Consider the following 13,431-nt stretch of genomic DNA (forward strand, 5'->3'; position numbering starts at 1 on the left):
CCAATGGCCTTCCTTCCTACATCAATACTACTCCAATTCCTATCCCACATGCATCTTTCTCCAAAACAAAGGGTTTGTTGAAATCAAGCAACGCTAGGACAAGCAGTTGGCTCATAGCCCCCTTTAATTTTTCAAAAGTTTCCTCTGCCTCTTGCCCCTAGTTAAAACTTCCCTTCTTTAAGAGTTATGTTAGGGGTTTACTAATAACCCCATAATCCTTCACAAATTGACGGTAGTATCCGATTAGCCCAAGAAACCCCTCAAAGCCTTTACCGTAGTAGGTTTGGGCCAAGCCACCATGGCTTCCATCTTTCTTGGATTAGTGTTGACCCCATCTCCTGAAATTAAGTGCCCCAAATATTTCACCTGATCTTGACCAAAAGCACACTTAGTCCTCTTGATAACGAGCTGGTTAGACCTGAGGACCTCAAAGGTGGTTCTTAGGTGAGCCAAGTGTTGCTCAAAGGTAGAATTGTAGATAAGTATATTATCAAAGAATACTAGTATAAACTTTTGAAGATAGGGCTCAAAAATTCTGTTCATAAGGGACTGAAAAGTGGCTGGAGCATTGGTGAGCCCAAATGGCATCACCAGAAATTCAAAGTGTCCATGGTGTGTTCTAAAAGTTGTCTTGGGTATATCCTCGGGCTTCATTCTGATTTGGTGGTAGTCTGAGCGTAGGTCAAGCTTAGAAAAGAATTTGGCATGGTGTAATTCATCCAAAAGGTCTTCCACTAGGGGTATAGGAAATTTGTCCTTGATGGTCATGGCATTAAGTTGGCGATAGTCCACACAAAAATGCCATGATCCATCTTTTTTCTTGACTAATAAGACTGGAGAAGTAAAAGGGATTTGGCTAAGTCTAATGATAGATTGTTGTAGCATCTCCCTAACCATTTTCTCAATCTTTGTCTTTTGGATTGAGGGATAACGGTAGGATCTAATGTTGATAGATTTAGCATTAGGTTTGAGGTTAATAGCATGGTCAAACATTCAGGTAGGAAGAAGGGTTGCAGGTTCAATAAAAAGATTCTTAAACTCTACCAGCAATTTATCAAGAAGGTCAAAATAGTGTACCTAGTCTTCTAAAGGTGTCCTGACTATTAAATAGAACTCTCCTTGCACTGCCTTGCTGTCACGGCCCTCCTCCATTGCCACAATAGAGAATAATTGTGTCATCTGGTTCCATTTGCTCTTAAATACCCTTTGCATCCTTCTTCTAGTGATCATTTTACAAGTTCCAGCTTATTTCTCTCGAGTTAGGGTCATCTTCCTTCCTTCTTTTTCAAAAGAGACCTCCATTTGATTGAAATCAAAACTTAGGAGCTCACCTCCTTCATCCAATCCACTATAAGTACTACATCACAACCTCCCAGCCATAGGAGTCTTAGATCAACTTCAAATTCCTCCCCCTGCATTTTCCAACAGAAGCCATTGCATGCTAATTTACTTACCACCCAGTTTCCATTAGCCATTGTCACACTCAAGGGTTGTCATGCGGTCACCAATCGATCCTAAAACCGGTTCAAGAGACAAGATGGAAGGCAGTTCAAGAGCCGGTCCAACTCGACTAGTCAAGAACCGACTCAAACAAGGGACGAAACTTCATAGGGGGGGGGGGGGGGGGGCAAAACTTCATATCTTCATATTCTTTTAGGACTTTTACTTCTATTTTACTTCATATGTTTTAGGATTTTAATTCTACTTCATATTTGTTAGGGTTTTATTTATATTAGAATTCTAGTTGGATTTTATTTACAATAATCCGAACACTATATATACTTATTAGTTAGGGTTTGTAAATAGTTTTTTTTTTTTTTTAATTGAACTTTCTGCAAGCCTATTCAATTTTATCAGCAAGCTAGATTCAGCTTTGCGCCTACTTGAGGGACATGTTTCGATATTGAAACTTGCTTCTTTCAAGGTTTCTTTCGTGCGTTTTCTCTACAAGCGCTACACACTGCGTCAGGTGATATCAGAGCAGTTAATCAACCAATCAGATGGTCAATCTTGAAGGCAATAGCAACCAACCTCGCAACGGTGATCAGGGGTTGCCTGTAGTTTGGAGAGCAATCGAAGAAAAGCAGGAAATAACTCGTACTATGCAACAAGAATTGGAACAGGTCAGCAACTAATTGGGTACTTTATTACAAGGTGATGATAACAGGGACCAGAATAATGGAATGAATCACGCATGAGGAGTTAAAAGGAAGATCAGCCATTAATCTTGTCCCTGTTAATCGTAGAAGACCAATGATGGAGGATAGTGATGATGAAGATGATCTTGGTCGTGTAATAGCTAAACCTGGTGGTAGAGGGGTTAGGAGGAATGCACAGCAGCATAACCATTGGGGAAACAATGAGTATAAACTAAAGGTTGGCATTCCTACCTTTAGTGGAGATCTTGATATTGAGGGGTTCTTGGATTGGATCATTGAGGTTGACTGTTTTTTTGAATACATGAAAATCCCAAAAGAAACACAAGTCAAGCTAGTAGCCTATGGATTGAAGGGAGGCGCATATGTTTGGTGGGAACGATTGAGAGAGACTCGATTGAGGGAAGGCCAACATCCAGTTCAAACATGGAGACGAATGAAGCAGCTATTAAGAGGTAGGTTTTTACCCACTAATTACGAATAATACATGTTTGAAGCCTATCAAAGATGTGCATAGGGAATGAAGAGTGTGAATGAATATATCTCTGAGTTTCTGAGATTGACGAAGAGGAACCAATTGTCAGAAAATGATAATCAATAAACAGCTCGTTATTTGAATGGACTGAAACTTGTTATTCGTGATAAAATTGGGGTTCAAATGGTTATGAGTGTGCAAGAAGCAAGGAACTTGGCTTTAAAAGCTGAGTTGATGTTAAGTGAGAGGACCTGCAATGACAATTATTGCCGGTATAGTGGGAATGACAATAAACTAGTAACTTTTGATAAAGGTAAGACGGTTCAAGGAGTGCAACCTTCCAAACCACCTAATGTAGTCAACCCTAATAAGGCTACAATAGGAGGAAACACTCGACGTACTACTTCCAATCTTCCAAAATCCACTAATCCTTATGCAAAGCCTATTCTTTTAAAGTGTTTCTAGTGCAATGAGGTTGGGCATAGGCCCAATGATTGTCCAAGGAGAAAGACGATTAATATTGTAGAAAGGGAGAAGAAAGATGTTGTTGATGGTGAAGTATATTGTGGCCCTGATGGAGAGGATGATGAATGGGAGTATGGGCATGACGAGTATACATGTGTAGTGAGGAAGTTAATGTTGTCTCAAGAGAATGAAGACAATACTCAGTGGCATAGGTTTTTTCGCACAAGATATATGGTGAAGAGGAAGATTTTTGAGTTGATTATTGATAGTGGACGTTAGGGGAACATCATAGGAAGAGATGTGGAGGAGAAGTTGTAGCTAACTCCAGAAAACATCCAAACCCTTACACGATTGGATGGATCAAAGAAGTTGATGGCATACGTGTGGATGAACGCTGCAAAGTGTCTTTCTCTATTAGTAAGTACTTTGACGAAGTTTATTGTGATATTGTTGATATGGACGCTTGCCATATTTTATTTGGGAGGCCGTGGCAATTTGATGTGGATGCTAAGCACTCGGGTAGGAAGAACACATATCAGCTTGAGAAAGAGAGTGCGCATTATACCTTGTTACCTATGGTAGAAAAGAACCAAACCAAAGCTTCTAAAGTGGAGGGGAGGAATTTTCTTACCATCACACATAAACACACTAAGTTTGTGAGGGAGTGTAAGGATACCCGAGAGGTTCACTTGTTGGTTGTAAAAGAGGAGAGCATGAGTGAGCCAGTGACGGCGAATCAAATTCCAGTGGAGGCGCAAGGATTGTTGGAGGAATTTCATGATGTGGTTCCTAAGGAGTTGCCTAATGAGCTACCTCTTATGAGGGATATTCAACACCACATTGATTTGGTTCCTAATGCTAGAGTTCACCTAACCTACCGTACTACAGGATGAGTCCTAGGGAGAATGAGATCTTACGGGAGAAAGTAGAAGAATTGTTGAGAAAATGGCACATTTAGGCTAGTATGAGTCCATGTGCAATGCCAACATTATTGATACCAAAGAAAGATGGGAGTTGGAGGATGTGTGTTGCAGCTAGCGACATAGCCGAGCAAGTTCAAGCGATTTAGGAAGATGTCAAGCAAAAGTCGCACAAAGCAAATGAGAAGTACAAGGCGGCAGCCTATGAAGCACGGAAATGGCTCGGAGGCGCCGTTTCGACGTTTCCGAACCGTTTCCCATTTCGGAAACGCAAAGACAGCCCGAAACGGCCTTCGAAACATTTCTGTAAATTGCGAAACGTTCTGGGGGCCGTTTCGCAATTTACACAAAATGTGGGAAACGCGTTTCACACTTGAAACGTGTTTCCAGCGACCACGGTCGCTCACCTGCAAGAGGAAGACAATGGTCACCGAGAGGCGAGGCGACGGCAGTTGGCGGCGAGGCCAGATATGGAGTGTGCAGCGACAGTCGAGGCGAGAGATGGTGTACAGCGGTGGGCAGCGACGAGAGTGAGAGGCGAGCGACGATGGCAGAAACGCTTCGACTGTGAGAGAAGCGAGATTGAACGCGATGGTAAGGGCAAGAGACTCGTTAATGGCAAGAGAGGCGAACGACGGTGGCAGAGATGCTTCGACTGTGAGAGAAGCGAGACGAAGACGAGGGTGAGGGCAAGAGACTCGTCGATGGCGACTGAGAGAGGCAGCAACGATGGCAGAGATCGACTGTGAGAGATGCGAGATTGACGGCGAGGGCGAGGATGAGGGCAACAGACACGTCGACGGCAAGAGAGGCGGCGAGTCGGCGACGAGGGCAGACGGAAGAAGCGGCGTGGGTCTAGGGTTTGCAAAATCGAAATGGCCATTGACAGCAAGTTATAGGTAATACTCTAGGGTAATACTGTAAATTACATTATTTATAGTATTTCTAGGTTTGCAAAATTATAACTTAATATTATTTATAGTATATAAATTATATATTAATTTCACATACACCCCTATATTTTTTAAAATTACAGTTTACCCCACGTTTCTGTTTCCTAACTTTTTTGAAAAATACCGTTTCCGCGTTTCCGTTTCCGCGTTTTCCGTTTCCGTTTCCGTGCAACATAGGCGGCAGCTGTCAAGCATGGTATTCTTGTATAAGGAAAGGATTCTAGCAAGAAAGCAAAACAAGCTCAAGCCATAGAAGTATGGTCCTTGTAACATCACAAAGAAGATTAATGACAATGCTTATATTGTGGATTTGCCTAATCATATGGATATTTTCAAAACCTTTAATGTTGTTGTTCTTTCTTTGTATTTGACGAATGTCGAGTTATCATACCCGAATTATGAGGACAAATTCTTCTCAAATTGAGGTGAATGATGAAGTTACTAACCGGTCCTAAAACCGGTTCAAGAGACAAGATGGAAGGCAATTCAAGAGCCAGTCCAAATTGGCCCAAAAGCGGACAGACTGGACCAACCCAGCCAGTCAAGAACCAGCCCAAACAAGGGCTGAAACTTCATATCTTTATATTCTTTTAGGACTTTTACTTCTATTTTACTTCATATGTTTTAGGATTTTAATTCTACTTCATATTTGTTTGGGTTTTATTTCTATTAGGATTCTAGTTGGATTTTATTTACAATATTAGATGGATTAGCCAAACACTATATATACTTATTAATTAGGGTTTGTAAACGGTTTCTCTTAATTGAACTTTCTATAAGCCTATTCAGTTTTATCAACAAGCTAGATTCAGTTTTGCGCCTACTTGAGGGACACGTTTCGATGTTGAAACTTACTTCTTTCAAGGTTTCTTTCATGTGTTTTCTCTACACACGTGCTATATGTTGCATCAGGTTGGGTTCCCATGAGTTGACACTTCAACCTCCTAACTGTGCCTTCATCTAGAAAACTGTGGGCACTCCCATTGTCTATTAAGATCATAAGACTACAATTCCTCACCTTACCTTCTACCTTGATAATTTTGTTATTGGCTACTCCCTCGTCAAGGCATGTATGGAAATCTCTCCATTGTCCTCCCCTACTTCTTCACATTCACCCACCTCTTCTTCCTCCAGTAATATTCTCCATCCTCACCCTCCAACAGTAATATTTGCCTTTTGCATTGGTGTCCGGAATAATATTTATCCCCACACAAAAAGCACAGCACAGGCCAGCAAGCCTCCTCTGCTCAATTAATTTCCCTCCATGTGGTCTTGTGTTGTGGCCTGAGCTTGGTCCACCCAAACTCTTTACCCTGTTATTTCCCTTCACCAACTCTCAATTATAGCCCTCTTCCTCCTTGATTGGATGTCCCCAAGAGTCACCCCCCTCTGTTATTGCCTTTGCTTCCTCATTAAAGCCTCCGCCACCATCTCCTGCAACCTAACACTCACAGCTGCCTACTCTACTGTTCAAGGGCTTATCATTTTAACCATTGGTCTAAACTCATCACTAAGACGACTCATGAAACTGGGCACAAAATAGGCCTTCGAAAGATGAGGATTGTGGTTGATCATAAGAGATCTCAATTCCTCAAACCTTCGTTGATAGGCCCCCACATCCCCAAATTGTCTCAATTTGTTGAATTCCTCTATTACATCCATCATACTCCTCTCACTAAAACGTTCACACAATTTTTCAAAGAATTCCTCCCGATTATAGTTCCCTCTTACTCTAGTCCACCCTTGAAACCAGGCATTTACTACATCATTGAAGCATGTCATGGCTAAGGATACTCTTTGGCCCTTCGGTATGTTATACCAATTGAACATTCTCTCACATTTTCTTAACCACCATCTGGGGTTAGTCCCCCTCAAACACTAGGATCTCCATCTGGGGCATGGGAAACCCCAGATGGTGACGGTTGGCATGACCATCCCTTCTCCTATCCATCACTACTTATACTTCTTCCAGATCCACCTCAATTTCAGAGGTTCCATTCATTCGATTCATCCTATTACCTTGTAAAATAGGCCTGGTTATCTCCCTATGAGGAAAATCGGGAGAAATCCTTACCAAATTCTAGCAAGTGAACATGACCATGGATTGTTGCAATTGTGCTCCCATCTCTTCCCGCATCTGCAAGAGAGCCCCATCCAATCTTCGTTCCAACCCCTCAATTGAGCTCTCCATCTTGCGATCCATCGCCATGATTGCTTCGTGATTCCGTGTAGTTCCAATCTCCAATTGATCAGCACTATTCTGGAATTATGTCATAGTCAAGCGGACTTGTTGCAGTTGTGACTTGAGAATCTTCATGTGGGTTCGCTCCGCCATTGATTCAATCTCTATAGAGCTTTGGTCAAGAATCGTGCTCTGATACCAAAAATTGTCACGGCCTAAACCTGACAATGATCTTTTTCCTAATTTGGTATGAATTAGGAAGGCACACTCAAAGAATAGAGAACAGAATGTAGAACGAGAAAGAGAGAGAGGGAGAGAGAGTAGAATTCCCTTGAGTATTCTCGATGCCCAATCCGTGTGGATCGTTGGGAATTTATACAAATTGTCAGGAGGGGAGAACCCTGCCAAGGCAGATTCTACACTCTTCTATGGTTGTAACAATCCTCTGCCACTTGCACATGGATACCCCCTATGCTTAACAAACTTTATAACAGTAAAAGTTACAGCAGTAAAAATTTAAAAAATTCCATAAACCCTGGTCCTTCTCGTGACACTCACTTACACCTGACAGCATCAATTAGAGGAGAAAAAGAAAATCCATAACTGCCCATCAACAGCCCAAAAGTCAAAGCTTTATGAAACAAGCTTAGCTGAAATCCAAGCCCTAAAACAAGCTTTTAGCAGACTTCCAGTGACAGTTTCCCAAATGTCCAGAGAGTCCATTACATCCCAGATACCCAACAGTCACCAGCTAAAGTCAAATTATGTCTTTTATTTTTTCTTTATGAAGAGGAGGATCGAGAGGTGCAAGATTCTCATGCAGGCTCTTACAAGAGCACTATGCAACCAGTCAACATGTGGCTCAACTAAACCACATATAGTGTAATAAACAAAAGTTTCCAGTGAGCATGGGATGCCTAAATAAAACTTCTGCACCACTTAGCTCCAGGTTGATAGGCTATTTTCCCAGAGGCTAAACCTATGAATGGAACACAAATATTACAAGCTATCTTTCCCCAGTTGTTTTTCCCAGACTTGAATTATGGAAGAAGATGAGTAGATACAGATGTAACTAAAAAAGTTATCACAGATCATATTGTAAAGTAATGGCCTTACCATTTTTGTCCATTAATATTCCTGACAACACTAGCAGGGCATTATATAGGATATCTTTATTCAAAATATCCTTGCTCAACATGGATAAGCTATCCACCAATACTGAGATGAGCTGCAAAACAGAAGCACACAGGTCACCAAAGCTGATTATACAGAAGAGAACTTTTTAAGTGCAAATTTTGAGCTTATCAAAAGCAACCTTCTTAGCTTCAGTCAAGACAGCACTAAGTGGCGTATCAGATAGGATGTGAACAAAGGCTCGATGCAGCATGGACCTGAAATCATAAAGCAATTTGACAATCATAATTCATAAATGCTTAAATAAAACTAATTATTCTTTTAAAAAGCTAAACGTATAGGATATATAAGGTTGCTGACAATGTAGTCAATCATGTTTAATGCATCCATTTAACAAACAAACCTGGAGTTTGATCAAGCAGATCAACATTCGACCAGACAAAAAGAATAAAAAAATTGTGTTTCATCATGCTGTTTCAGTTTGCATATCATAACGACTAAGGAAATGTTTGAAACAGAAGAAAATCTAAAAAAAAAAATGAAAACATATGAAAATGATTAGAAAAGTAACTAAATGGAACATAAATGCATACACATGCCCAAATTAACTCTAAAATAGTTGACTTCTACACTATTTTTGCATACAGGGCAGAGTCATACAATCCAAAGTAAATTCAATGTAGACTAAAAATAGAAAATTAATGTCTATCCAATCTGGAAGTACATCCCATGCAGACTAGAAATAATAAATTAATTTCAAATACATCAATCCTGGCAAGAAAAATACATATGTTACTGATAAAAAAGAAGGAATGAACCCTCTTCATGTCTCCCAATGCTTTCTCCTGACTAATTTTAAAGCTCCTTCTGCCTTTTTACCCTTAAAATAAAATCCTTGTCTCCAACCCTTTTCCATGCCCCGATATATATTTTTTAACTTTTTGGCTTCAAATTTGTTTCTTTGCCTTTTCAATCAACCCAAAATAACATGGGTATATATATATATGTATGTATTGCTAACTATACACTTTACATAACACTAGGCATCTTGATTATTTTAGAGCATTATTTGTTAATTGTGATGGGGCATTTCACTTGTCAGATCTTATGAATTCTGTTTATAATCTCACCCTTTATCCAAAACATTTGGTTTAATTTCATACTATATTCAGCATTTTGATCATTTAGAACATGTATTGTGCAGTTGGCATGCTATTCTTTACTTTTTTGAAATATTGCAGCAAAAAAGGGGGAAAATACGGTACAGCTGACAGTTGATTAAGTTCACACATAATGTTTTACTTTTCCAATGTAATGCATTGCTAGAGACAAAAAATGGGTGAGACGTGGAATTTGACCGTCAAATCAGTAGCCTAATAGTAATGTTGATGGACATGGAAAAATAATAAGCTAATATCAGCCATTTAACAAATATTCATTTGAAAAAGGATTTAAATATTATAAAATGTGATAATAAGTTAGAGCAAACTAGCAAGACAACAAGCACTGTCGTGTAGAATATGAGCGCAACAAGAAGAGAATGTTAATGTGTGGCCATACAAGAAAGAATACAACTACAAACGAGGTTATCCATCATACAGTCAAATTGACTCTTATTAAAGATAAGATATATCAGATGCAATTTAAGATGGTTGATCATTAAGAAGAAAACAAATAGGCTCCTAATGAAATGGAAAAAGTAATAGCAGAACGGATACAAGAAGAGCAAGAAACATTTAGTGAAAAACTCTTAGGCATGACATGCATTATAATGGCCTCACATATATGACCATAGATAGAGATGATTGGAGAGCTAGAATTAATGTAGCTTACCCAACCCAGTGGGATTAAATCTTGGCATATTGTTATTGTAGCATGACAACAGCAACAACAGAAATTGACATAGTAATTAATATAAATGAATTGTTAGCATGATATTACATGCAGTACTGAACAGCTATAGACTGAATATTATCCACCCTCAAAGGACAGGAAAATTCCTATTTAATAGTTAATACCAGCATGTACCTTTTAATTGACGAATCGGATTTAGCCACTGAAGATAGCATAATTGGCATCATAGTAGAGAAATACCGTTGCTTATAGAGCGGTCGAATGATTGCATGAAAACTTCTGTTTAAACAAGCCTCAGAGTCACTCATAAGAACATGAAATGCATCTGCAGCAGATTTCATTAACGGAAGCATATCCTGCTCAGTACTGGGACGAGGTATGGCCACACTACCGCCATTTGACAGTAAAGAACTCCAGATGGTCATTGTTATGCCTTTGACCTTTTCATGACCTCGCATAAGCAAACCTTTACCTATCCATGCTAGTCCAACAACCACATGGACATGAAACAACCAACTCTCTTGGGTACTTGATCTTAAACCACTAAGACCAATCTCACTGCCATCACTTATTCCACCACAAATCCTCGAGAGACTGTAACCATCAGAAGTCCACAAGCTATTGCCATAGATTATGTCCAGTGCTTCTTCTAAACTACAACCACCAGAGGTCTCTACTGTGTTGACTTTTAAAGGCAGTTTGTTAACAATGGAACCCAAAGCCTGAGCTGCAGGAACATTACCACTAAGAAGGGCGGCCGTGAACTTCTGCAATATTAATTCAATATTTGGGATGTGTGTTTCAGGACGAAGAGCTATGATAACAGAAGCCAGTAATGAGATTATCCACTCATCTCTTGGCAGAAAACAGCTTGAACCATGATTAAGCCCTGAGGCTTCAATTTTGGCTGGAGTGGTTACAGACATGGAGTCCTTTAATGGGAAAGAAGTAGTTGACATAAATACATAGAAGGCTCGCTGGATAATGATGCTTTGACTTTTCTCTGAACATTTTGCAACAGCTTGCTTCATTGCTGTCATTATTGGATCAAGAAGTCCCTAAAGCATGTAATTATACAATTGCCAGAATTGGATTCAGATCCTAACTTAACAAAACATACAAAAAGTCATTATCTATACCCAACTAAGTACGCAAGTCTACTTACTTTTTCCTGGCATCCAATGCTGAAATTGATGCTTTTTTCAATGTGGTCCCAGAAATTAAGGACAAAGTGGAAAGGGACTTCATCAAGACCTCCAATTTTATCAAACCTGACCCATCCAACAAGTGTTCTAGATCATCAGCAAACAATAGAGAAATCACAAATCATTTCTATTAACTTTGCAGAACTAGTAGTCACCATAACCCTTGTACAGATGTGTCCAAAGGATGAAAAAATAATCTCCATTCATATTCATTAAGGCTAAAGCAACAGCCAATATATACACATACATGCCTATCATAATAGGCAACATTCCTAAGTCTAATTAGGAATTTTCCTAATTAGATGATATCTAGATTACATTAGGAAATATATACAAAAGGAAAAAATATACAATTGAACAAAGCAATCAAGCAAATAAGGAAAGAGCACCTAAGGAAATCAATCACACTGATCTTGCATAATATCAGTGTGCACTAAATGAGGAAAGAAGAACAAATAGGAAAGAAGTAGCTGTCCGCCAACAAGATGTAACTTTAGAAGCATTGTGTCAAATTTTTGGTTTATCAATTATCCAGCATCCATTAAACCTAGGATATTTTTGACAAGAAAGATACTGCTTACCTAAAAGTACAGAAGTATAATTTTGGTTTCACAAATCCAGATTACCAAAACATGGAAACTAACTAAACCATCAGAAATGGACACTGGATTTAGTATTTACGTTCTCAAGTTTGAGAAATTCATTAATATGGTTATAATAAGATTTCAGACATTTAAGCCCCCAAAACTTAGATCAAATGACCATCTCATGAGCATGTCTACCTGTCCCTTCATTCTAGTGATCAGTCTGAACATTGTTAAACGGAAAGTTTAATGCACATCATTTATAGGCTTTCAAGAAACAAGAAAGCAGAATTATTGAACCCCATAAAAACTAATAGAAAATAATATGATATTTATGGTGCCAAAATACAAAAACAATGGTGGTGTAAGGATTGATGGACCAATATGATAATTTCTACAGGATGCATTATGGTGTCAGTTTTAGTAGCTTTTGACAACCAATAAAGTCTTCATTTCAGACCAATTTCTTGGACTTCTATCTACTAACAAAAAACCAGTAATAAGATATCAAGAACTAAATACCTGTCATGACCTGAAAAATTAGGAGATAGCAGAAAGCAGCAGTTGAAGTGTTCTTATACAGTTACAATTGTCAGCAGAATCTGTTAACAATATAACCAAATAACTTCTTCAAATAACTGAATAACTACTATAAAAAACTGCTATGCATAGCCATAAATAAGGCTATGCCACTTTGTACCGAGATTATGAATGAATTAATTGAAGTTCTCTCATTTTTTCTCTATCCATTCTTTGTTTCCCTCTATTCTTCTCTTTGTTTTCTCCCTAAATTCTCTAATTTATCTTTCTTTCTTCTTTCTCAACTGTCAACTAAAAACCCTAGATTCAAAACCTAGGGTCTTGTTAATTGGTATCAGAGCGGTCGCTTCTTGGACTGTCCTAATTTTAGGATACTTTATTCAAAACCTGTGTTTTTTAGAAATTTCTAAAATCAGTTTAGAATACTTTCTTAATTCCAGTTTAGGATATTTTCCTAAAACTTTGTATAGGCAATCTTTCCTAATTTAAACTATTGTAATCTTTCTTATGTTGTAATTCCTCAACCCTATAGCTAGGGTTGTATTGTTGTGTGTAAGTAATGAATGAAAGTATTCCATTCTCATAATGTCAAGAACACGTTCTTACATGGCGATCTTGAGGAGGAAATCTAAATGGAAGTATTGCCTAGCTTTGGATCAAAGACAGGGGAAGATGTGATGTGTAGGTTGGAAAATGCCCTATATGGATTGAAGCAGCCATCGAGAGTATGGTTTGGGCGATTTACCAAAGTAATGCTTGGAATAGGGTACAAACAAAGCCAGAGTGATCATACTCTATTTGTAACCACTCAGCCTCAGGGGCAATGATTACATTGCTGGTATATGTGGATGATAGCATAGTAACTGAAGATGATATGGAAGGAATGGAAAAATTAAAAAGTTGCTTGGTCAAAGAATTTGAGATTAAGGAGATAGAAAGGTTGAAATATTTTTTGGGCATTGA

At 38.8% G+C, this 13,431-nt stretch overlaps 1 protein-coding gene across 5 annotated transcripts in view; it reads right to left on the minus strand.

Moving 5' to 3' along the window:
- The window catches only part of LOC127795046 (MMS19 nucleotide excision repair protein homolog), a 94,205-nt gene that overhangs the window by 16,076 nt on the left and 64,698 nt on the right, over nucleotides 1-13,431 (minus strand). For all 5 annotated transcript variants that reach the window (XR_008021733.1, XM_052326466.1, XM_052326465.1 and 2 more), the window contains 4 exons: nucleotides 11,305-11,410; nucleotides 10,314-11,197; nucleotides 8,467-8,542; nucleotides 8,268-8,379 (listed from right to left, as the gene is read on the minus strand). Coding sequence is in view for 4 of the 5 variants with exons in the window: in XM_052326466.1 (XP_052182426.1) it covers nucleotides 8,268-8,379; nucleotides 8,467-8,542; nucleotides 10,314-11,197; nucleotides 11,305-11,410 (1,178 nt within the window). In the remaining variant the exon portion in view is untranslated. The remainder of the gene's footprint in view (nucleotides 1-8,267; nucleotides 8,380-8,466; nucleotides 8,543-10,313; nucleotides 11,198-11,304; nucleotides 11,411-13,431) is intronic.

Source organism: Diospyros lotus, chromosome 2, assembly GCF_014633365.1.
Source record: "Diospyros lotus cultivar Yz01 chromosome 2, ASM1463336v1, whole genome shotgun sequence".
NCBI classification, from domain to species: domain Eukaryota; kingdom Viridiplantae; phylum Streptophyta; class Magnoliopsida; order Ericales; family Ebenaceae; genus Diospyros; species Diospyros lotus.